Genomic DNA, 24967 nt, shown 5'->3' with positions numbered 1-24967 from the left:
TCCTGAAAGTAGTGCCATGATTTTTTATATTTCCCAAATACCGCACCAAACCTTCATCATTCATGCCATAATGCAATGTTGTTCAACATTTGTTGATCTCCCTAACAAGTTTTCACTTGCAGGATGTAATGTTGGATTTATAATCAAGCCACACTCTGTAGCCTATATTCTACATAATTCCAAACATCAGATCAGTGACTTTAGGTAGCCTGATCAGAACCTTGCAAAGCCCAGGTGGAAGGACGAGAAACAATCCTCTGAAGTACCATGATTACCAATAAAGAAGTCCTTGAATGGTTCAAGTGGGACAGTGTGGGTGCGGAGTGTGACCCTCAGGTGTGGTAGTTGCACCCCCGGAGGCAAAGAAATGACCCTAGTAGAGGAACGAGAAATGGAAAAGATTAAATAATGCCTCAACTCCATCCAAGCCAACAAACACAGCAAACTCCCTCACTGGGATGCTGCTTACCCTTGGAAGGTGGACCCTGCGACACTGCTGGACAACAGACGTGCAGTGGAAGGGCTGCGTACAGAGCGCAAATCCATGAGATGGTTTCGAGAGGAGCTGCCGTTAAAATAATAGAAGAGGAGATCAACAGTTGGAAAGTACCGAAGTGGTACATCAGTCACCTAGTCGCTCCAAATCCTCACTCAACCACTACCCCTGTAAAGATCGTTTGGAATAGTAGCCAAGAATTCATGGGATTAAGTTTGAACGACTTATTGCACAAGGGTCCAGACATCATGAATCAGTCACCTAACCAGATGCAAGACAAGGATAGTAAAGCTCTAGGAGTCAGTTTCTAACCAGAGACAGAGCAACTTCGTGTGATGACATTTATAAATATCTCCAAAAAGAAAGGAAAGATGAGTACAAGATTGGATTTGTCCGAAGAGTACGTCAAAAGTAACACTCCAAACCCTTTGACCCGTTGGATACTGCTAAGCCAGATTGCTGGATTCTACCACCCCATTGGTCTTGCTACACCTGCAAAACAGAAGGGAGCAATCCACACGGACATTTATGGCTACCAGATTTTCTTTGCCAACCCCATTGGTGAGATCCAGAAGGCTGGACCAGTGGAAGACTGGAGGTGGGTTGAGGGCAGTCTCAACATAGCAAACATTACAAGGGGAGCAACTCCTGAAGAGCTTAATGAAGGTTCAGAGTGGCAACAAGGCCCAGAGTTTCACAGATGCCCTGAAGTTGACTAACCTGTAAAAATGGCCAAGGAGTCTAATGCGCGCACAGGTCAGAGGGTGAGCTCGAAAGAGCTGCACATTCAGACACAATTGGCCCACCCGTCCATGCTGAGTGAGGCACTGGAGCTGGCTGTAGAGAGAGATGGTGAGCGGAGGGACTGAACGATTTGAGGACATGTCGGTGATGAGGGTTGCGAGGATGACAGGCTATTGGGCAGTGCAACCAGTGGTCATGCAGGACGTAGTTTGAGTAGTCCCTCCTCATTCACTCATTCAGGATGAGGGCATACGGCGTCGCCCAAGGCTTTGTTGGGGATGTGGCCAGCCCGGTCAACTCCTCAGGCAGTGCTCCAAGTTTATACCTGTGCAGATAAACAGCCTAGGGCCCATGTTAGTGGTGGAACACGGGCCCGTGAAGCAGAGGACCACCGGTTTCCATCGTCACCAGCCGCAACAGAGATAACTGTGGGCTGGACGAAGGTCAGCAACCCCCCCCCCCGACCCCCGCAGCACCAGACAACAGGAGAAGAGGAGAGGCTTTCTGCATTGCAGGACATTTGGTTCAAGAACGATGAGGGGCTGAACGACCTGTAGCGAGAGAGTTTGTGACAGGTGCTGCTGGAATATAAGGCATTTTGCCTTCATTGACAGTGAGGTGGACCTAACACACCTGGTGAGACACAAGATTGACACTGGCAACGCTTGACCAGTGAAAGTACGCCTATGTCGCCTCCTACTGGCACACCAGGGACACAGAGAGCTGGAGGAGATGCTGAGAGCAGGAATAGTGGAACCCTCAGACACTCCATGGGCCTCTGCTGTGGTTATGGTGTCTAAAAATAAGGGCTCTAAGATGCAGTTTTGTGTGAATTACAGACCACCGAATAAGGTTACTAAAAAGACTCTTACTCCCTCCCCAGGATTGACGAGACCCTGGATCTGGTGTCTGGCTCCTCATGGTTCTCATCTGTAGACCTCCGGAGCAGTAACTGACAGGTTTCCTTGTCTGCTGAGTCCAAACCCAAGACCAAGCCTTCTGCATGACCAGGGGACTGTGGCAGTTTTAAGTCCTCAGTTTTGGTTTTTGCAATGCTCCAGCCACTTTTGAGAGACTTATGGATAGAGTGCTGGCTGGTATCCCCCGTCAGAAGTGCCTGGTGTACTCAGATGACCTCCTGGTCCACGGCGACTCTTTTGAGGAGGCCCTGGATGCGCTGCACTTAGTGCTGAGGAGAGTGGCAGATGCAGGCCTGAAGCTGCACCCCGACAATTGCCACTTCCTGACGAGAGGTGGAGTTCCTAGGCCACAAGCTGGGGAAGGAGGGCATCAGCACCTTGGAGGAGAAAACTTGCGCCATAAAAGACTGGCCCATCCCCGCTGACAAAACGCAGCTCAAGAGTTTTTTGGGACTGGCCTCCTACTACAGGAGGTTTGTGAAGGGCTTTTCTTCTATTGCTGCACCTCTCTTCCGCCTCCTACAAAAAGGAGGAGACTCCGGCAGTTGCCACCATACCTCAGAGACCTTGTTGTTCCCTCGGGAACGAGGGAGTTATTGTTGGGGGCCAGTGTAATGACCGTTGAGTTCATTGTTTGTGTTCACTGTGCAGTGACAGCTTAGTCACAAGGAGGCAGCACTAAGTGTGTTGCCTGTGTTAAGAGGCCAGTATAGTCACAGCTACCGATAAGACAAGTTTAAATAAAGCCTGTTTGGTTTGACCTGACCCGTCTGGTGATTCGTAGGATACACAGACATTACATTATTATCAAAGTGTCATTTTTGAATGCTATTATCAAAGTGCTGTTTTCGAATGACATTGGTTGTCACGTGTGCAAGAGCGCAAGACCGTTGTCAGGAGCACACAGCTCATTGGTAAGTAGAGACTGCTAAAACAGCCTGATCGCACTGATACACTGTGTGTGTATGAATGCGGGCTGTTGTGGGGCTGCTGGTAGCAGAGAAGATCTGCTCTGCGCAGGCTCACTGAACACTAAGCATTCTGGGAATTGTAGTTATGTTTATTCTGAGCCAGCTCTCTTATATTTAAGGCAGTATTACAGAATTGATATGTTTCTTTGTTTATGCTTAGTATATTTAATGAATATATTGTAATAAAGCATTTATTTTGTTTCAGGTTTATGACCTGTGGTCATTGAAGTTCGAATAAAAACTAACAAAGACAAATGCGAGTTATGACATTGTGTGCTGCCTGGCAAGCCTTTTCGAAGGACTGAAATCTAAGATCTGAACGTATATGATAAATAAATAGATAGATGGAATGGTTCTTTTACAAAATCACAAGCTTAAACCAAACGTTTCTCACCAGCCACACAGTGCAATAATGATAATGGTAATGATTTACATTCTATTTTTCACTTTTTCTTTTTGTGTATTTCACTTGCAGGGTTATTTATCCAAGTCCACTTTTGTTTATTTTACTTTTTTTGTCGTCGTTGTTGTGGGTACCATGAAATTTGATGACTCGATCGATAGTTCTAAACTAATACATGAACATGTGCCGGAATTAAATTGGGCGTTTCATATAAAACTGCGTCCGTCTGGCTCATCTCGAACAAGCCTCATGTCTTAAACAATTACGTTAAAACAAGAAAAGGAAATGAACAGAAACAAATTTCAACCGCGTAGTCTACGAATGAAGGCGGGCTGAAGGAAAGGAGGCAGTGATTTTTTTTGGGTTGTAAGAAATTATGGAACATGGAGTTTTTCCAACGCTTGTAAATGTCATTGAACTCTGTGAAATCCATCAGAGTCAGAGTGACCCCTTAGTGTCTGTATAACCTTGAGTATAACCCCACTGAGTCAGAATAACCCCACGAAGTCCATATAAACCTGAGTATAACAACTCTGAGTCAGAATACATCTGCGACTATAACCCTCAAAATAAGTACAACCCACATAATAATCTCTCTAAGGCAATTTATCAATAACCATTTAACTTACAAAAACTGAGGATAATAATGTGAAACATGTTTGCTTTGAAAATAGTCATTACCCTCCATAATCAAGCAAACAACTTTGAATAACTTATATCATGAGAAGTAGTCAAAAACAGACAAAAACACACAAGGGTTAAAGTTGTCTTTTATGACAACACAGTTTAATTCTAAATACATAGGTCAGAACATATGATAAAGATCAGGGTATAGTAAGGTTGGCCTCATGGGAATAGAGATCAGTCCTGCTGTTGTCAAGGTAACGGGCTGAACAGATGAAAAGCTGTGAATGCTGATCAATGACAATGATCCATACCAATGAGCATGTGGAGGTCATTGCCATAGAAATATACTCGAGAGAAAATGTTACTTGGCAAGAATGGCATCAATTGCTGCAATTTTACTAAAGACTAACTAAAAATACAGACCAGCTTTGGTAAACAGACCCACTATCAAAATAATCACAGAATGACATCCATTGTAACGCAATAATATGTTTTTTGTGTCTTTACAGAACCTCCTTTTAACATTCACGGTTGTATTGAACTTTAGCGGGATTTTTTCAAATAATTGTAAAACTTATGCATGCATTTCTTAGTATGTGACCTTAATCTGACCTCAGATTTGACATAGAGACCAGACACGCCTTTGTGGGAGACCAGTCGGGTCAGGTGACCATCTTGAAGCTGGAGCAGGACAGCTGCAGTCTGGTTACTACATTTAAAGGGCATACAGGTAAAACTATGCTTACTTGGTCCACCACACCTGATTATAAGGGTGAGCTTGTTATCAGGCTTTCTGTAGAGCTGCATGATGACACAATTAATCAATTCAGATGTGTTGGAATACTTATCAAGAATGTTAAAAGAAGCAGTAAAAGAATGACATACAAACAGAAAACAGAATAGACTTTAGGAAAGCAGTACCAATTAGCCTCTAAACAGCCTCCAAACATTATCCAAACCTATTTGTGGGAATGTCCTGAACAGAAGCTTGTCAATAATTCATAAAAAGAGAAGTTGTTTGGTTTCCTGAAGGTAATGTGACAGCATTGTGCTGGGACCCCGTTCAGAGGGTTCTGTTCTCCGGGAGTTCTGATCACTCCATCATCATGTGGGACATCGGCGGGAGGAAAGGCACTGCCATCGAATTGCAAGGCCACAAGTAAGAATCCCAATCTCTGAATTACAACCTGTTTAAGCACAACTGGCTAAACAATGTATTTCTATGTATCCAAAGCAAACTGTAATCCATCAAACCTGTGTAATGCATGTGAACAAACAGATTATTCATAGTGATGAAGAATATAACTTTAGAATTATGGAAGCATCTTCTGTAGAAGAGGAAACATGTAAAAAATAATGTGGACGTCTGAATGAAATAAGAGGACGCAATAAAGAAACAGGCGCTGCTATGCTGAACAGGCTGACTTTGTGTGTGTGTTAACTTTTCTGTCCACCAGTCACTGTGACTGGCAAATTTAAAAATCTACTATCCCTTCATATTCAAATGTTTGTGTACATTGCCAAGAAACATATTTTTTCTTTTTTAGACATCCATTGCACATAGTATTTCCCAATCAGTACTTGTTACCAGAGCTAATTATTATGTGATACCGATAAATGATTAGGTGTAATACTATCCTATTTATGATGTCATAATATAGTATGATATCATATATAGGATAGTAAATAACAGATGAAGTCTGAATAGACAAAGTTGTTCAAAATGAAGGTCGGAAATCTATATCAATCTCCCAACATCTACATGATTTTACAGTACGTCAACTTCAACTTATTTTATACGTTCAACTGCCCTGGACCCACACAAAGGAAATGGAAATTGCATCATTAGGTATTAGAAGATTAGTAATATCTAGCAATATCTACTTGTACCTATAGAATTCATTATTCTTTATTATTCACTATGTTCAACTGCACTGGACCCACACAAATAAAGTGGAAATTGTTATAGAAAAGTCTTCCAAAAGTAAGCAGAGAAGTTACAGTTTAGCTATTAAACACTAAGGGCCGAATTCACAGGTTTGGGGTATTAAAATGTGTGCAAATGTCACTCCACGCAATAATAAGGGGTACAAACCCCAGGGAATCTGGACTGCACATGTTCCGTGCATTACAATCCATTTAGCGTGTTTCCCTCTGATGAATATGTAATGTAGGGGGATCTCATAAGGGGTGCAAAAAAATGGGAGGTGGAAATGCAAATAAATGAATGCAGTAGACGCAGATTTGATCAAACCTGGAGCTGTTTGCGGTGATTGTTTCTGCGCCGAAAAGAGTATGATCCACAGATGGGTGCAAACTCTCACACAGAGATCATGGCTGCAGTGAATGCTGACACAATATACAGAAAAGATTAAAAAAAAGCTCCATTTAACCTTTCTAGTATAAGAAAATAATTTTAAATAAAACAGTAGTCAATATTAACAGCCACTGAATGAAAATGCGGAGCAAAGTGTGTGTGTGAGGGAGAGAAACAGCTGGAGTTTGGTGTATGCGGTCCCTAGAGGATGCTGTGCACAGAGCTCCATGGATGTCGCTCTTGACGCACCGCTCCAGTGAGCTCCTCTGTCTTCCCCTCCATGTTTTGATCGTCAAACTCTCATGACGCATTAATGGCAAGGAGCGTCAGGCCAGAATCAGCTGACCAGCTGCATAATTTACAGTATAGTACAATGTTCAATGTCAAAGTGTCCTTATTAGTCTCCCGAGGAAGAAATTCGTGTTGGACAGTGGATCCCTCTGTCCAACACTGTTCATTTATTACAATTAAAACATTCAATCATTCACATTGTGGTAAGGATGACCGGCAGCGGAGGGGACAGACAGACTCGAGAGTAGAAATATGTTTCAAGCTTTTTCTATTTATTTTTCTTCCTTGTCAGGTGCAATATATTTACAGTGAAACCCCCAAAACAGAAAACCAAAAACTTGAGCAAAACAAAAAAAAAGGGCATTGAGATGCCAGGCTATATTTTTGCAAATCCTGAACATGGACTTTACCCTCTGGTTGTTTGCCATCAGTTTTTAACAGGTCTGCTCACTCAGGGTCCTCCCCAGCAACTGAGGCTGTGCTTCCTTTATAGGCAGCCTCTAACTGTAACTCCTCCCACAGACAAACCAAACCCCATCTAAAATCAATTAACTCAATAACAAACCAAATAATCATACAAGCAACACACAAAACAACAAACCTTAATTACTCAATCATACATAATAACTTCATGTAAATTAATTCACCTTAAATGTTTTTAAAATCCATAACAAACAAAAATTACACAAACACCCCTGTACAAATGGTTTGACCCAACACCAGCCCACCAAACACCCCTATTTACATGAGTTGGGTTAGTCCCTCTGGTTTCCTGAAAATGGAAGTGCTCCTGTGACCACGGTGGTGAGTTAGCTGCTAACCAACAACCACATATGCTGGTAGGCCTTTCCCTGCATAGATGCTGAGGTCAGTAACTAACTGCAGTTATAGTGTGAGCGTCACGGCTCACTCCGTGACATTTCCCCCCCCTTCTCGAGATGCCCCCTGTGGCACTCTGGAGAGAAATTCTGCAGTGCAATTCAATTTCCCAGAATGGTACAACACCTGAAAGTCAAAAGGCTGTATAGCCAAGAACCACCTGGTTATACGTGCATTTGTGTCTCTCATACGCCCCAACCATGACAGTGCCTTGTGGTCCATTTCCAATACAAACTTACGACCCATCAGGTAATACCTGAAAGAGTCCAAGGACCACTTGATTGCCAAGCACTCCTTCTCAATGGTGGAGTAGTTACACTCCCTTGGTAGGAGTTTGCGACTAATATAAGTCACAGGGCGTAGCTGTCCATGGCTCACCTGCAGCAGCACAGCGCCCAAGCCTCGCTCTGATGCATCCGTCTGAAGTGTAAATGTCTCATCAAAGTTGGGACTGATCAGCACCGGCTCCTGGCATAAAGAGTTTTTTAGGGCCCAAAAGGCTGTTTCACAGTCCTCAGTCCAAATAACCTTGTTGGGCTGCTTCTTCCGTGTCAGTTCAGTCAGTACCAGTGCTACTTCTGAAAAGTTTGGGATGAAGCGTCTATACCAACCCACCAACCCCAAAAACGAGTGTACCTGCTTCTTGGTGGTAGGTCGCTCTGCAGACATGATGGCTTCCACCTTGCCCACTTGAGGCCGGATGACACCCCGACCCAATATGTAGCCGAGGTAAGAATTCTCTTCCTTTGCCAAGGTGCACTTATTGGGGTGAATGGTCAGGCCTGCCTCTTTTATCAAAGACAGGATATGACCCAGGTGACGTAAATGTTCCTCCCAGCTGGTACTGTACACAACAATATCATCCAAGTAGGCAGCTGCAAAGCCCTCCGTCCCCCCGAGGACTCTGTCCATTAACCGCTGGAAGGTAGCGGGTGCCCCATGCAATCCAAAAGGAAGTACAGTGAACTGGAAATGCCCAAATGGTGTCCTAAAAGCGGTCAGCTCTTTACTGTCCTCCGCCAATGGCACCTGCCAGTAACCTTAGCATAAGTCCAGCGTGCTCAGGTACTTTGCTTTGCCGAGGCGCTCAACCAGATCATCCACCCTCGGCATGGGGTAGGGGTCAAACTTTGCCTGGGTGTTGACCTTCCTGAAGTCCAGGCAAAAGCGCAGGCCTCCATCCTTTTTTGGGACCAGAATGATGGGACTGCTTCACTCACTACTCGAGGGCTCAATTACCCCCAACTCCTGCATCATGTCGAGTTCCCCCTTCAATATTGGAAGAAGACGTTCAGGAACTCTGTAGCATGGCTGTCGAACTGGCCCCCGGTCCGTCAGCACAACGCGGTGCTCCACCAGCGTTGTCCTTCCTGGCCGCTCCATGAAGAGATCATCAGGCAGGATGTTGTGAAGCTCACTCCGCTGAGCCTCTGGCAGGTGACTCAGGTCTAGCTCCGTCCTCCCTTCCTGGCCCGGCAGGTACTGCTCACTGCAATCATCCTCTTCCTGGACCGTCCGGATCAGCATTGCTACTGATGTGGCTGCAGGCTCCGGTCTCTCGTTCCACACCTTCAGCATGTTGACATGGAACACCTGGTGCTGCCTCCGACGATCAGGCATATCAATTTCATAAGTCACTGGCCCCATTTTCCTTGATACGACGTACGGACCCTGCCATTTTGCAAGTAATTTGTTGTCAGAGCTGGGCAGCAACAGCAGCACTCGATCACCTGGCTGGAATGTGCGGGAACGGGCTGCACGGTCGTACCAAGACTGCTGCTTCTTCTGGGCCTCCCGCAGGTTCTGCTGTGCCAGTCCCGCTGCTGTTGAGAGCTTCTCCCTCATCTTCATCACAAAGGAGATGACATCCATCTTGTTCGGCATCTCTCCATCCCAAGATTCTCTGAGGACGTCCAGTGGCCCACGAACATGATGTGCGTACAGGAGCTCAAACGGTGAGAAGCCTGTGGATGCCTGCGGAACTTCTCTGTATGCAAACATCAGGTATGGCAACCACTGGTCCCAGTCTTTAGCATTCTCTGAAACAAACTTCTTGAGCATGCTGATCAGAGTCTGATTGAACCTTTCGACAAGTCCGTCGGTCTGTGGGTGGTATGGGGTCGTTCTGATGCGTTTGATACCTAAGAGGTTGTAAACCTGCCTGAGAGTGCGACTCATGAAGTTTGGGCCTTGATCTGTTCACACCTCCCGGGGAATACCCACTCTTGAAAAGAACTGGAGCATAGCAGTGGCAACATGTTTTGCCGTTATGTCACGTAAGGCATATCTCGTGGCATAATCACAAATAACCCAAAAAAAATCTATTCCCCGCCTTACTCCTCTCCAAGGGACCCACAATGTCCACCCCAATTCTCTCAAATGGAGTGTCTAAAACTGGTAGGGGAATCAAAGGGGCTGGAGCAAGAGCTTTCCCACCTGTCTTCTGGCATTGGGAACAAGACTTGCAAAAGTTTTTAACATCCTCATACAGGCCTGGCCAATGGAACCTCTTGCTGATTCTTTGTAAAGTCTTCATGCAAGCTAGATGGCCCGCCCATGGGATTGAGTGTCCAAGTTCTAAAACTTCGTCTATTCTTTTTTGGAACAATCAGTTGGAGACCTTCTTCACTCTTTCGATATAAAAGATTGTTCTCCACTACATATTTATCCCTGCCCAGCAAAGAATAATTATCTGAACTATCTGCAGTTCTCTTAAAGCAAGGGACAAGTGTGACATCCTGACGTTGTTCCTCTGCTAAGTCTGTACTGAACACTAACTCTGTCAGTTATATCTGGGTGTGTCGCATCAGTGTTTGGCTGCATGTTGGCATGCTCTATCATCTCACCAACATCCTTCCTGTGCCTCTCACAACGCGTCTCCCTTGGCTGTCTAGACTCAACCGGGACATCAGCCTCAAAGTAAGGCAATTCTGAGAGGTGTGATTGCTGTTCTGTTTTAGCTTGGGCTCTGGTAACTACACCACACCAAGCTGTGTTACCCACCAGCTCTGGTAATAAGGGAAAGTCTTGCCCTAACAGCACTGGATAGGGTAACTTTGGCACCACTCCCACTCTTAGAAGAAAGGTCTGGTCACTAACTCTCACATACACATCTGCCGTATCGTACTCTGTCCTATCACCATGCACACAGCAAACTTCAACAGTTTCACCAAAATTACATTCCTTGGAAGAAATTATCTCTGCTTCAACCAATGACTGAGAACATCCTCTGTCTATGAGGGCTGTAACTGGTTTACCATTAAGTTCTATGGTGATGATGGGATCTTTAAGTTGGCAGATTTTTAGGGGTGGGGAGGGGCTGGGCACATAGCAGAGATTACTATATTTTGACTTTCGAAGAGAGCAAGCTGGACTTTTGTGACCTTCCCTGCCACACTCAAAACAGACTAAGGGGTTGGGCCTGTTCAGGGAGGGGGGTGGAGCTTTGCTTTTATGACTAAATCTTGCATCAGAGCCACCCCTACCAACACCATCAGACTTACCCCAGGCTTGCTTGTCGATCACCCCAGCGTAGCGATAGGTCCTTGGGCCCCTGTGCGCCGCCACAAAGTTTTCCACCAGCTTGGCTGCCTTTGCTGCTGTCGCTGGACTGTGCTCTTTCACCCAGATCTTTAATTCAGGATAGAGAACACGCAGATACTGTTCCAGCACCATCTTCTCCATCAGGCCTTCTTTAGTGCACTGCTCGAACCTGGTCCATTTGCAGAAGAGGTCTTTGAGGCGAATGTAAAGTTCTTGCGGTGTCTCTGTTGGGCTGGTCTCCATGGCACGGAACTGTAGGCGATAAGTCTCTGAGTTTATTTCGTACTTTTTCAGCACAGCTTCTTTGAGCAGGTCATAATCTGTTGTGCTGTCTGGGTCCATAGCCACAAATACACTGCGTGCTTTGCCTGTCAGCAGCGGAATCAAGTGAATGGCCCACTCTTCCTTCGGCCACTCATACACCCCTGCGAGGCGCTCATAAGTGGTCAAGTAGTGCTCAATATTGTCAGAGTCCTCAAGCTTGGCCATCTTTAGCTCGTAGGCCCGACCCCTGGGGTTAACTGCTGGCGACTCTGGCGTTGTGGGGCGGGATGGAGGTGGTTGAGGTGTCCTTGCTCTCTCTCTGGTCGCTTCCAAGTCCAATTGTAGCTGAACCACCTGGTGGTTGAGAACCTGGAACTGCTTGGCTTGTCTGGTTGACTCCTTCTCCATCCGCTCATCTCTGGCTCGCTGGACCTCCATGAAAGACTCAAACATTTTTCCAAGGTGACTAAGTGCTTCACCTGCAGTTGGTTGCCCACTGACCTCTGTCACCTCAGCAGCGCTCTCTTCAGGTCTTTTCTTCCTGGTCTCCATTTTGTTTTGTTTTTTTTTTTTTTGTTTTTTTTCTTCTTTCTCTATTATTGCCTGTCCTTCTTCAGTCCACCTCCTTCATCCCACTTCTGACACCAAATGTGGTAAGGATGACCGGCAGCGGAGGGGACAGACAGACTCGAGAGTAGAAATATGTTTCAAGCTTTTTCTATTTATTTTTCTTCCTTGTCAGTTGCAATATATTTACAGTGAAACCCCCAAAACAGAAAACCAAAAACTTGAGCAAAACAAAAAGAAAAGGGCATTGAGATGCCAGGCTATATTTTTGCAAATCCTGAACATGGACTTTACCCTCTGGTTGTTTGCCATCAGTTTTTAACAGGTCTGCTCACTCAGGGTCCTCCCCAGCAACTGAGGCTGTGCTTCCTTTATAGGCAGCCTCTAACTGTAACTCCTCCCACAGACAAACCAAACCCCATCTAAAATCAATTAACTCAATAACAAACCAAATAATCATACAAGCAACACACAAAACAACAAACCTTAATTACTCAATCATACATAATAACTTCATGTAAATTAATTCACCTTAAATGTTTTTAAAATCCATAACAAACAAAAATTACACAAACACCCCTGTACAAATGGTTTGACCCAACACCAGCCCACCAAACACCCCTATTTACATGAGTTGGGTTAGTCCCTCTGGTTTCCTGAAAATGGAAGTGCTCCTGTGACCACGGTGGTGAGTTAGCTGCTAACCAACAACCACATATGCTGGTAGGCCTTTCCCTGCATAGATGCTGAGGTCAGTAACTAACTGCAGTTATAGTGTGAGCGTCACGGCTCACTCCGTGACACACATAGTAAAAAAATTAAAATAAAAACAATTAATTAATTAAAGGAATTAATATAAAAGTTCATTGCTAAGACACAGATAAAGTGCATACAAGTGCAATACAGTAATGCCTGATGTCTGACTTCTGTCCATCCTGGGAGATCTGCTCATTTATGAGCTTCACTGATGGTGGGATAAAAGAACCTTTCTAGTATAAGAAAATATTTCTTTAATGTTTGTACTGATTGTGTTTACAGGAAGAACTCTCTCCCTCCTGCACGAGTTAAGTAAGATATATTCTGAGTGCAGTACATGAGAACAATCTGCTAAAACATTGTTTACCAGTCTGAGGACTGAATACTCAAACAGCACTTGTACTGCCCTGCCAATGATCTTGCCTGCAGTTTTAGACAGGTTTAGTATTTGAGTTTTCAGTTTAACAGTTAAGTTGCCGAACGAAATGGTGATCAATCAATCAATCAATCAATCAATCAATCTTTTATTTGTATAGCGCCAAATCATAACCAATGGTATCTCAAAACACTTTACAGTAGAGCAGTCTTAAGGACGGACTCTTCATTTTATGAATACACACATATGCATATATACGTATATACACATACATATGTATCCCACACCCAACATGAATTCATCATGGCGGCAAGGAAAACCTTCTGTTAAGCAGCAGGAACCTTGTGTGGATCCCATTCCTATGATGAACAGCCATCCACGTTATGCTGTGTTGGGTGTGTGCAGAGGAGAGGGTGGAGACAGAGTTGTTGAGACTCTGTAACTCCACACTGAGGATCCCACAGACCTGCAAGACAAAAGCCAGAAGGAGTACAGGAGCAAACACACAAGGGAAGAAGCAGACATAGAGGGAGTGTTAGAGAGAGGAATGGGACCCTCTCCGGTCCCTCTCTAACCTAAATGACCTCTCTCTTAACGCCCTCTCCAACCTCTCTCCAACCGAGCATGCCAGACCCCCCCCCGGCAGTCTATGCCTATTGCATCTTAACTATGAGCTATGAGCTGGTTCCTAACTAAATGCTTTACCAAAGAGGAATGTTTTGAGCCTAACCTTAAAGGTAGCGAGGGTGTCTGCCCCCCGAACCGTGGTTGGTAGATGGTTCCAGAGAAGTGGGGCCTGATAACTGAAAGCTCTTCCTCCTATACTACTTTTAGAGACAAATGGAACAACGAGTAGTCCAGCATTTTGAGAGCGTAGTGTTCTGGGGGGATTGTATGGCACTACAAGCTCCTTGAGATAGACTGGTGCCTGTCCATTTAGTGCTTTATAAGTGAGAAGAAGAATCTTGAATTCTATTCTATATTTTATGGGAAGCCAATGCAGAGAGGCTAATACAGGAGTAATGTGATCTCTTCTCCTAGTTTTAGTCAGTACACGTGCTGCAGCATTTTGAACCAGCTGAAGTGTCTTAAGCGACTTGCTCGGGCAGCCTGCTAAAAGTGATGCCATACAGTAAGACAGATTCAATGGTTGCCCTGTAAAAAAATCATCATTATATTCTGGCATACACAAAACAATCGGAGTCTGCGAAAAAAGTGCATCCGCTGGTGGATACGGGCACAAATGCTTTCTAATTGCGTGTGCCATCTTTAATCACTGTCAATGTGAATCCCAAGATATTTGTAGACTTGGGATCCACCACCATCTCTACTATTTTGATCTATTTGATCTGCAGTTAGTAAGCACTGCATCAGTTCACAAACCTGTCCACTACCGATTTGTGACTGGTTAAATTGGTCTTAGTTTTTAACAGACTTAAAATAGCTGTGTAATCTGCTGTGTCATTAGCCTGACTTACAGCATGTTGTTGATATCAGCAAAAAAGCCACAGCTGAGGAAGAGACACTTGGTAATGAAGCAGACCTACCAACTAAGGTTTGCTGTTATAAACGGCAGATGTTAACACACGCCAACACCAGCATGCCTCACAATCTGCTTCTCTGATTTTCATTTTAAAAAATCCCTGCTTGGCTCCCCTTTCTCCTTTACAATCTCTTCAGTGGTTCATTTGAAGTGTTACTAATTGCCCTAATTGTCTGATGTGCATTTGCCTTGAAATTAAAAAAAATGCCTTGATTATAGGCGCTGCACCCTGGAGCAGTTAAAATACGCTCAGTCACTCTCTGACGGTGTATGAACACACGCACTCACAATCCGGACGTGAAGCTCACCTACAGACACTATAGCACGCATGGGCAAACAGCCCCTGCTCTCCAGTCATGCACCCCGGAAAACCAACTCATCCACACACATACCAGGGAGACGTACACACAGCAACAAGAAGATGCAGCATAGTGCATGCACATGCAGACAGATGGGGATAAATCACACAAGGTGGCTTTACCTACACACATAACATTAACTCTCTGATTAGACAAGAATTAGCTCTCTATAGAAGCACAGAGTCACAAACAACACAGGAGCTGAATGCAGTCCACATTTGAGCTGTTAATGCTCATTGACGGCTGAGAGCGGAGGAAATACAAGTCCCTCCTACCATCTTTTTTAGAAGGGGCAGGGCCAACAGTGCTAGCAAAATCCAATTGTAATACAGTATCTGGGTTTCAAGGGCAGTTACTCTTACATTTTACAATAAAGTACACCAAATGAAAATTATTTGACTAAGATTTAAAAAGTTGGAATTGGATCAATAATAACTAGAACTGCAAGCAGTTATGAAAGGGGGCCAAGCCTTCCCATGCGACTCGGCCCCCAGGTTTCGCGGAGCCCGTGAAAGTACGTCACAAAGGATGATGGGCTTGTGGCGAGCGTCAGGACACTTTGTCAGTGACATTTGCTGTGAACAGGTGGATATGAAGTTTTGGAAGATGTCATTTAAAGTGTGAAAGTTACAGGCCAAAATGCGTTTGCACCCATTATAGCGCCACCTAGTGGTGCACTTTTTGGTATGGGTGATCTGTGTGCTCTTCCATAGTTACCCTGTAAATTTCACAGCTCTCAACATATTACTTCAGCTGAAATAAAGGTTTGTTTATTTATATGTTATGTAGTAATAAGCCGCGCTCACTTTGACCAATCGGGATTAACTTTGAGATACTGTCCCAGGAGCGACCCAAGGTCATACCCATCAAATTTGGTAAAAATCGGTTGTGCCATTTAGGAGATATAAATTTCTTATAATTGCAGTGCCACCTAAAGGCCTTATTTATTCAAATTTGGCTCATACCCCCACAGTCACATGTCAACCAAGGATCTCAGATTTGGTGTTGTTAGCAATTATTTTGACCGAGATATGTAACAGTTCGCGTTTTTCTAGCTAGCTAGAAAACTTTAATCGTTAATATTTTGCGCATATTTTGCCCGAACAATTTTTTTTGCTGAACTTTAGATCAGGTCCAATTGAAGACTCTACGTGCCAAGTTTCACGCTGATTGGACAAAACCCCAAAGAGGAATTTGAAAAAGTAGGTTTTTGATATGGAGTGACTTACAAAGAGCAATGTGCTGTGGGAGTGGGCGTGGCCTATGTCAGAAGATGCGACTCTATGTTGGGAACATGTGAATATGAATTTTATGAAGATGTGAATTAAATTGTGAAAGTTAGAGGTCAAAAGGTTTTTGCAATTATAGCGCCACCTAGTAGCGCAATTTTTTGTATGGGTAGTCTGTGTGGTCTTCTATATCTACCCTGTAAATTTCACTGCTCTCAACATAATAATTCAGCTGAAATAAATGTTTGTTTATTGTATGTTTATTTATTTATGATGTAATAAGCCACACCCACTTTGACCAATCGCAAATAACTTTGAGATATTGCCTCAGGAGGGACCCAAGATCATACCCTCCAAATTTGGTAAAAATTGGTCTTGCCATTTAAGAGATATAAATATTCGTTATTTGCAGCGCCCCCTAGTGGCCTACATTATTCAAATTTGGCGCATACCCTCACATGCCAACTAAGGATCTCAGATTTGGTGTTGTTAGCATATATTGTGACCAAGATATGCGCCAGTTCGCGTTTTTATAGCCAGTTAGAAAACTTTAGTCCTTAATAATTTGCGCATATTTTACCCGAACCTGAACCTTAGATCAGGTCCAATTGAAGACTATGTGCCAAATTTCATGCTGATTGGACAAAACCCCAAGGAGGAGTTAAAAAAAAGTAGGTTTTTAGTTTTTGTGATTTTGTTCCAGCAAAAGTTTAGGCGGAAATGGGCGTGGCATTGGCACTGGCATAGGCTCAAGTGAGTCAGTGCTATTCAAGGAAACTGTGGAGATAAAGGTTTTAAATGTGCAACAAACAGTGTGGGAGTTATGGACCAAAATGCGTTGACCTTTGTTATAGCGCCACCTGCTGGCGGATATGTGTGAATTTTTGCATCCAAGGTCCCCTGGGGGTTTTGGACCCACCCACCAAAGGGCACCGCCCTATCTTGCACGATTTAGCCTGCAGCACCACTTTTACCAACAGAACTATAAAAGGTAACAATAATAATCGGAACGATTACAACAGGGTTCCTAGCACCGCTGGTCCTAGGAACCGCGTATGCTTAGTTTATATAGCGCTTTTTTTCAAGAAGATTCAAACGTACAGAAACCATTTTTCATTCACACCAGTCACTCACATCAGTCATACAAGTGGTAGTATTAAACTATAATGTAGTGTACATACTGTCAGAAGCATGGCTACCATTTTGCGCCTACAGACGCTCTGACCACCACCAACATTCATGCACAGTTCTTACCCATTCAATGAGGGTAAAGTGCCTTGCCCAGAGACACAACTACAATCACTTAGATAGAGCGGGATTCGAACACGAAACCCTTCGGTTAATGGATGCCCCACTCTACCACTGAGCCATAAATTTACTTTGGCTCTTGTGATCTGGTCATTTGCCACAATAAATAGTTCCAACTTGTAGTCGATGGTTGCCAAGCTCCAGGGTAGCCAGCTCCGTGTACACGATTGAACCCGCCGCAATGGCACATTTGACAGGTCCTAAATTGTGTGTGTGTGTGTGTGTGTGTGTGTGTGTGTGTGTGTGTGTGTGTGTGTGTGTGTGTGTGTGTGTGTGTGTGTGTGTGTGTGTGTGTGTGTGTGTGTGTGTGTGTGTGTGTGTGTGTGTGTGTGTGTGTGTGTGTCAGTGACAAAGTTCAGGGACTCTGCTACGCCTCACACACTCGTCAGCTCATCTCCTGCAGCTCTGATGGAGGTATTGTAATTTGGAATATGGACGTGACACGACAGGAGGTGAGATGGACATTGCCAGGCAGGACCCCTTTGAAGACTTTGCATGTTGTCTTTAAGCTTGTGTTTGTGTCCTGCTGATACTTCAGTTTACATTAAAAAAGATCACCAGTATGAATAGAATTATAAAAGATACACAGATGGAACACATTTTGACATGTTTCACAGAGGACATCTGACCTTTAAACTGTTTGCACACACAGACACCAGAGTGGCTGGACAGCGACTCATGTCAGAAGTGTGAACAGCCGTTCTTCTGGAACTTTAAGCAGATGTGGGACAGTAAAAAGATTGGCTTTCGACAGGTAAAGCATACAACAATACATTGTAAAATGTTACAAAGTTTCATTTCAGGGTTGCTTTTTGTACAGTTTCTTTTTTTCATTCCTACCTACTTTATTTAGGCTGTGCCAATCGCTACGTTACTGTCTGAAACCAAATATAAGTCCCTCAGGTAGCACAGACACAAGTGATTTCCTCAACTGATGAATTTATTAGCATATTATGATCCATATAAAACCATCATGAAAACTAAAATATGCAGATTAAATAATAATTAGCTTGAGGAAAAAAAAGGCAGTTGTTTATTACATTGACTTCTAGACAAAAACTAACCTTGTTGGCTGAGTACTGTGGCTGAAAACATGTGCTAAGCACCCCAGATTGTAGATTACAGTATTATGATATGACTTCAATTTCCTTGTGACAGAGAAGGCAGCATTCTCACAGTTAGTTACAATTTGATGAAATGCCTGAGGAGGGAATCTCTTTTGTGGACTTCATACACATTGGATGTTGCAAAGTATTCACAAAACATGGATATTGAATATAAACACCACGTGTAAGAATGGATAACACAGTAGCCATTTAAGAAGATAGCAGACATGGGAACTGAGCTATCAAAATGGTACATACTCTGTGTCAAACTAACCTTAGTGTCCTCTTTATGCTTAAATCCTCGTGTAACTAAATACGAATTTTACAGTACTGAGAGAGGAATTAGCTCCGTGTTTCTTCTTTAACTTTTAGCTTTATCATGTGCTCTGAAATTATGCACCTTTTAGTTCAATAAACAGTCATGTTTGTGGGTGTTTTTGTAGCGCTTGTTTTGCATTCCAGAAGTTTGTAGCTTTGTCCTAGTAGGAAAAGATGTGACTCGTAATGAAATGGTTCTTGAAGTGCCTCTGTACATTTCAGCACCACTGCAGGAAATGTGGCCAGGCCTTGTGTGGTAAATGCTCTTCTAAGCGCTCCACCATCCCACTCATGGGTTTTGAATTTGAGGTGCGAGTGTGCGATGTCTGCCACGAGTCCATTACTGACGAGGAGTGAGTTGCACTCTTATACTAACCTTTTATTTACTTGGATCTGTCGTCAATTTGCTTCTTTTTGTTTTTCCTAGCCGAGCACCCACAGCTACCTTTCACGACAGCAAGCACAGCATTGTTTACATGCACTATGAGCCGACCACAGGGAGTCTGCTCACCTCTGGCACCGACAAGGTCATCAAGGTCAGCATGAGTGTTGGGTTGTTACTCCCCGATATTGTGTGGGTTTACCCTTTAATGGACTTAGCTTTTAATGCGAAATTACTGTTAGAAACAATGCAGCATCTGTTAGCACAATAATGGCAGGCAGATGCTCAATGCTCAGCTAAAGGATACAACACAAGATGGTGCATATTGACCAAAAGCCTGACACAGATGATGACCCTCATCATGTTGCGTGTTATTGGGTAAAAAATATATAGTGATTACCTTTTTATCCCAAAAGTGGATATGTTAGAAGCAGAAAAAACAGAGAAGATGAAGAATTGGATTTAATGGAACTAGGCCACATGGCTAGAATTAGGATTTACACCGATCTGATTGGCTATATTGGATCGGCTGATATTTTACGTTTTATGCAATTAATGTGATCATCTGTAATGTTTTAATTTGCCGATCCAATCAATGAGGTAATTGTCGTGATGAAACTTTCTGTAGATGCTCTCATTGCATTGTTTTATTGTCTCATTTACACCAAAGAGTTGTTTTCTTTACGTGACACTGCTTTATTTCACTTGCATTTGTGCACGAAGGTAAAACCTATGAGCAAACGGCAAAATGGTCTCTCGGTTGGGGCGGAGTGGCTGAGCGTCAGACTTCTTATCCAGTCTAATGGCTCTGAAAGCTTGGCAAGTGTCTGCTATTAGTGTGTGTGTGTGTGTGTGTTTGTATGTGTGTGTGCGATTGTTTTGTTTATTCAGCCCGAGCGTGCTAAAAGAGAGAGTCCTACAGCGGAGCGATGTGCTCCCATTCACTTTCTTTCCATTTCAGGGCGATGGTGGACACAGAAGCGTGCGTGTGTGTATGCGTATGCGCCCCACCTCCGCTGTGCACCTGTGAATATGAACTGTAATTAACAGCAGGTTGTGTGATGCCACAGTCAGGAAGCTTAATGTAGTTCCAGTGTGGTCTGCCTCCACACCTTCATCTCTAACTCTCTTGTAGTTGAAGCTATTTTCAGCTTCACAACAGTCATTGAATATGACATGGGACTCTGGTTTAATTTAACAGCTACAACGTTTATTTTGCCAATCACTAAACAACGACATACAGTTTATAGTCGATCTGCCCTGTTCACACACGCTCCCTCACTCCGCACACTTATTCAGGTCCTGCATGGAAATTCTTCAACTCTTCCACTCCCTCACAATCACAAGGCTGCGTTAAGGTCTTGAAACAACGTTTCATTTTCTGTCCATCTGTATCAGGTAATATTGAAGGAATTTGGTCGGTACTTAAAAAAAACAACCTGAATTCATATGATCGTTTTTTTCTTTTTAACTCACTGATCGAAGATCGGTGCTCAGCCCAAAAATCCTGATCGTGTAAAGCCTAGCTAGAACGGCCATACTCCTGTCAGAGTATCCTAAAAACTGTTGCTATCAAAGCAACCAGTCATCAATCATTGCCAGCCTTCACTTCAGATATTCATTAATTAGGGTCCGATGTCCCAGAATGGGACAGAGGAACCTATTGTTTTCGCTTTTATTTCCTATTATTATTATTATTATTATTATACCCCGCCCGCCTTTGATCGCTAATTCGACCCCCTAAAAATGCCCGAAAACTCACCGAAATTTGCACGCACCTCAGGCCTGGCGAAAAATTTGATCATTTGGTGGCGTGAAAAAAAACGGACAGAAAACGTTTTTTCTGTCCAGAAAACGCACGCCCCCGGCCGCTTCATCGGACTCTATGACGCCGCTCGCGGCTTTAATTGGTTTTATTATCAATGAAGGTCTGAAGATGGTTCTTGTTATCATTAATATGATATAAGATAAGACACAAAAAGGAAATTCAAGGTACCAAAACCCATGACATGACCAGGCATTAAAAGACAATACAAGATATTAAAAGACAAGACTGAAAGAGGAAACAATAAAAGATATATTATTATAAGAAGGCACAACAAAAGAAGAAGCAACAAGATACAGGACATTAGACAAAGGGAACTGACACCAGAAGAAAAGGCAAGAAAGCCAAGACACAAAAAGGACAACAAGACACAAACACAAAGAAGACGGGGAAGACCCAACAAGAGAAGACACACACAAAAATAGACAAGACCCCACAACATGACTTATTTTTGGTTGTTGTTCTAATAATAATATATAGTCTCAGATTTAAATTGAAAACAGCTGTTGGTTTTGTACACTTATTTGTGTGTGTGTGTGTGTGTGTGTGTGTGTGTGTGTGTGTGTGTGTGTGTGTGTGTGTGTGTGTGTGTGTGTGTGTGTGTGTGTGTGTGTGTGTGTGTGTGTGTGTGTGTGTGTGTGTGTGTGTGTGTGTGTGTGTGTGTGTGTGTGTGTGTGTGTGTGTGTGTGTGTGTGTGTGTGCGTGCGCGTGCGTGCGTGCGTGTGTGTGTGCGTGTTCCCTTTCTGCAGATATGGGACATGACTCCAGTGGTGGCCTGAGCTTTGGAAGTAGGAGTGTGTCACTTTGGCAAACTTTGCACATGAGGACAAAGAGGGAAGTTGTTTGACATTCTGAAAATATTTTAAATCAAATTCCTGAAGAACAAACACGTTCATTGTGAAGACACTGCAGGCAGTGCTGGCCTTAGATGGATCAAGGTAACAACAGACAGTAGTTGCTGTTTGCTTGTGTGAAGAGAGATCATTGTGCATCTCTCACTTTGTGTGCAAGATTTTTGACTAATTATATTATTTTCATTCAAAGATACAACATGCATAATTTGAACTGTTGTAATAAATCTGAACGCTTGTATAAAACTACAAAGATCACTGTTAATAAACAAAAAAAACATGATCATGTCCCCTTATCTTATTGTGAAATTTCTTATTTCTCTTTGTGTTTTCAAACATGAATGTTTCCTACACTTCTTAAAACAAATTTAGAAAAGTGGAGAACAACCATGTTGTTGGGTATCTGACTCACACACCACCTGAGCTGATAGTCCTCACATCTGCCACCAAATGCTTTTGAGCAGGAGTGTCCAAACCTCTTATCAACCGTTTTTTTTAAAAAAAAATTTTTTTTAAACAAATTCAATTTTGCAGTATACAAAAATATAGAAATCAATCATTCCACTTCACTATCTGAACTGCAACAGCAGCAACACAGTTTACAATTACATAGTATTATAAAGGTCAATGAAAGCAACATTAACAAATGACAGAAAAAAGAGCATAAAGAATCTTTATGTGGCAGACCTTCGTGATATTTCATATTAAATATAATTCATATTTGTGACAACTTATTTGTTGAATACCTCTGCATGAATATCAACCATTAATGCGCATTTCTTATTTGTAATTAGCTTAAGAGACATGTAATAATAATAATCTCAATCAGGAACAACTTAAATAATCTAGTTGTGTTTTGAAATTTAGGAATGTGAAACTTGCCTAGTAAAATATAGAGATTAACAACAGTAGTTGTTAATCTCTATATATGTGTAAACAATTCCTCCTCATGTTATTTGGAAATTTAGCAAATAGAAATATTTGACCGAAAACAGGAAAAGGTTGTTTTGGATTTATGTTGCACAGTGAAAAAATAAATCTGTATATGTCTTTTTACATAATGTATATAAATATTTGCTTACCACTAACTGAAAGTTGTTCACAAAAAAAAGCAGTGCTCTTAAATCTTGAAAGTTGAATTGTTCTTACTGGTTAAGATCATCTGGTGCATCATTATAGTTTCCCCCTAGAATTGAAAGAGCCTTCTTATATTTCAATTTGAGGGCTTCAAGTTTCTGTAATGATCTTAGTGAAGAGATAACTGAATTTTCAACTTTAACTCCACTACGGGATTAGTGAAAAACTCCTTTGTCTAACAAACTTCCCCCAAATTCATTGAAATATCACTTTTGAACATTGAGCAGAACTTTTACAGGACCAAGGGGCCCAAAGTGTGGATCCAAACACCACCTCCCTTCTCCAAAACCTGCTTTTCCCTGAGACCTTTGACCTTTTATGCCTCTTACTTACAGGTCCAAAGGAACATTTAACAGATAACGCAACCTTCTTTGGAATTTCGGAACAAGACAACCGGAGACCTCTCCACAGACTCAATATTCACTATCAACGGATTGAATAAATTAAATGTACCATAACTGTTTATGATCTTTGCTTTTTTGTTTAATATTAGAAGGTGTTAAAGTAGGTCACCTAATCTTTTACCTCCTAGGGACCTTCCTGTTTTATATGTTAATTTAGATTGCAAAATTCAAGTATTAAATGTATTTTTTTCTTGAGAAAAGTTTTCAAGATTTAATTATTCACATTTTTATCTACCAAAGAGTTTCTCCTTACCTCTTTTGTTGAAGTGGGATCTCTTTAAGATGTTTACCATAGGAACAGTCCCTTTTCCAGAAATGGTTATTAGCACAACGTGAATGATATGAATTGTGTTTTAATAATATAAGAATAGTTTACATTTTTTAAGGAATGTGATTTTGTAGTGTGCCCTGTGAAGGCACACCAATCCACACATACATTCTACCCAGCACATGGTCACTTCCATCCATGCCTCAACCCCCTCTCATACTCCATCTTGGTTTTATTGCTCTTTGTTAGAATTGCCTTCTTTATTGTAACCTGTCAGGCCTGCAATATTCAAATTCAACAGGGGACCTATAGCCAATCAGACGTCTTCCTACCTACCTTAAAAACTGAAGTCCCTGATTTCAGTTCAATTTAGTTGGAAGTTGTGATTCAGGGTGCATTGACACTACTTTAGTCCCGGCCGACTCGGTCCAAATTTTATCACCTTGGTTTGGCTCAGTTTGTGTTCAGAGCGCAACTCCTGGTGCTCACCAAACAGCCTCTGGTGCAGTTGCATGAGCTAATTTCTTGAGGGTGTTTTTATTAGAGTAGAGACTTCTCTAGGCAGAAAAACAATTACCCGAAGAAGAGGATCTCAACAATGGCTCAAAGCAAGTACTTAAAAATGCGCAGAAACTTTTGCCTTTTTCGTTTGTTCTTTCATAACATTTTACAATGGAGCAGCAACATGTTTCCGTGCTTTTGGTGGTTGTAAAGCCCTGTTTTGCACCGTCACCGGCTCTCTTGTCCACCCAAAATGCTTGCGCGCTACGTTATCGCTGATATTTCTTGTGTTTGATCCGCTCTAAGAGCAGTTGTATTCACTTCGCTACTAATCTAGAATTTGCCTGTTTGATCCTCTCTAAACTTGTTTGTGTGTTCACAACGGCCAAAACGAAGCCAACCTTCCGAGCAAATGATCGGTGTGAATGCAGTCTCAGTTCAGGTCCCAAGCCAGCAGACTCGTAGCAAAGCAACCATGAAACTTTGAGCATTCTTTGTTTGAGGTTGGGCCTTTGCCACCTCCAGATTTTAACTAGCAACTTGTTTTATTTTAAGCAAACTTTTATTTTGAAATTAATGTTT

At 42.7% G+C, this 24967-nt stretch overlaps 1 protein-coding gene across 4 annotated transcripts in view; it reads left to right on the top strand.

The window, feature by feature from the left end:
• Positions 1-23566, top strand: part of wdfy2 (WD repeat and FYVE domain containing 2) — a 74871-nt gene extending 51305 nt beyond the window's left edge. Inside the window, exons 6-14 of one of the 4 annotated variants that reach the window (XR_003672691.1) lie at positions 4779-4891; positions 5194-5320; positions 13061-13090; positions 17940-18045; positions 18246-18347; positions 19240-19370; positions 19445-19553; positions 21974-22162; positions 23548-23566. Coding sequence is in view for 3 of the 4 variants with exons in the window: in XM_028436846.1 (XP_028292647.1) it covers positions 4779-4891; positions 5194-5320; positions 13061-13090; positions 17940-18045; positions 18246-18347; positions 19240-19370; positions 19445-19553; positions 21974-22003 (748 nt within the window). In the remaining variant the exon portion in view is untranslated. Of the gene's footprint in view, positions 1-4778; positions 4892-5193; positions 5321-13060; positions 13091-17939; positions 18046-18245; positions 18348-19239; positions 19371-19444; positions 19554-21973; positions 22364-23547 lie in introns of those variants that run through there. The other 3 variants (XM_028436846.1, XM_028436847.1, XM_028436848.1) reach the window with 3 other exon arrangements.
• The last annotated feature ends 1401 nt before the right edge of the window (positions 23567-24967 follow it).

The sequence above is a fragment of the Gouania willdenowi genome, chromosome 21, assembly GCF_900634775.1.
Source record: "Gouania willdenowi chromosome 21, fGouWil2.1, whole genome shotgun sequence".
NCBI lineage: Eukaryota > Metazoa > Chordata > Actinopteri > Blenniiformes > Gobiesocidae > Gouania > Gouania willdenowi.
This window is presented reverse-complemented; position numbering and strand designations above follow the sequence as displayed.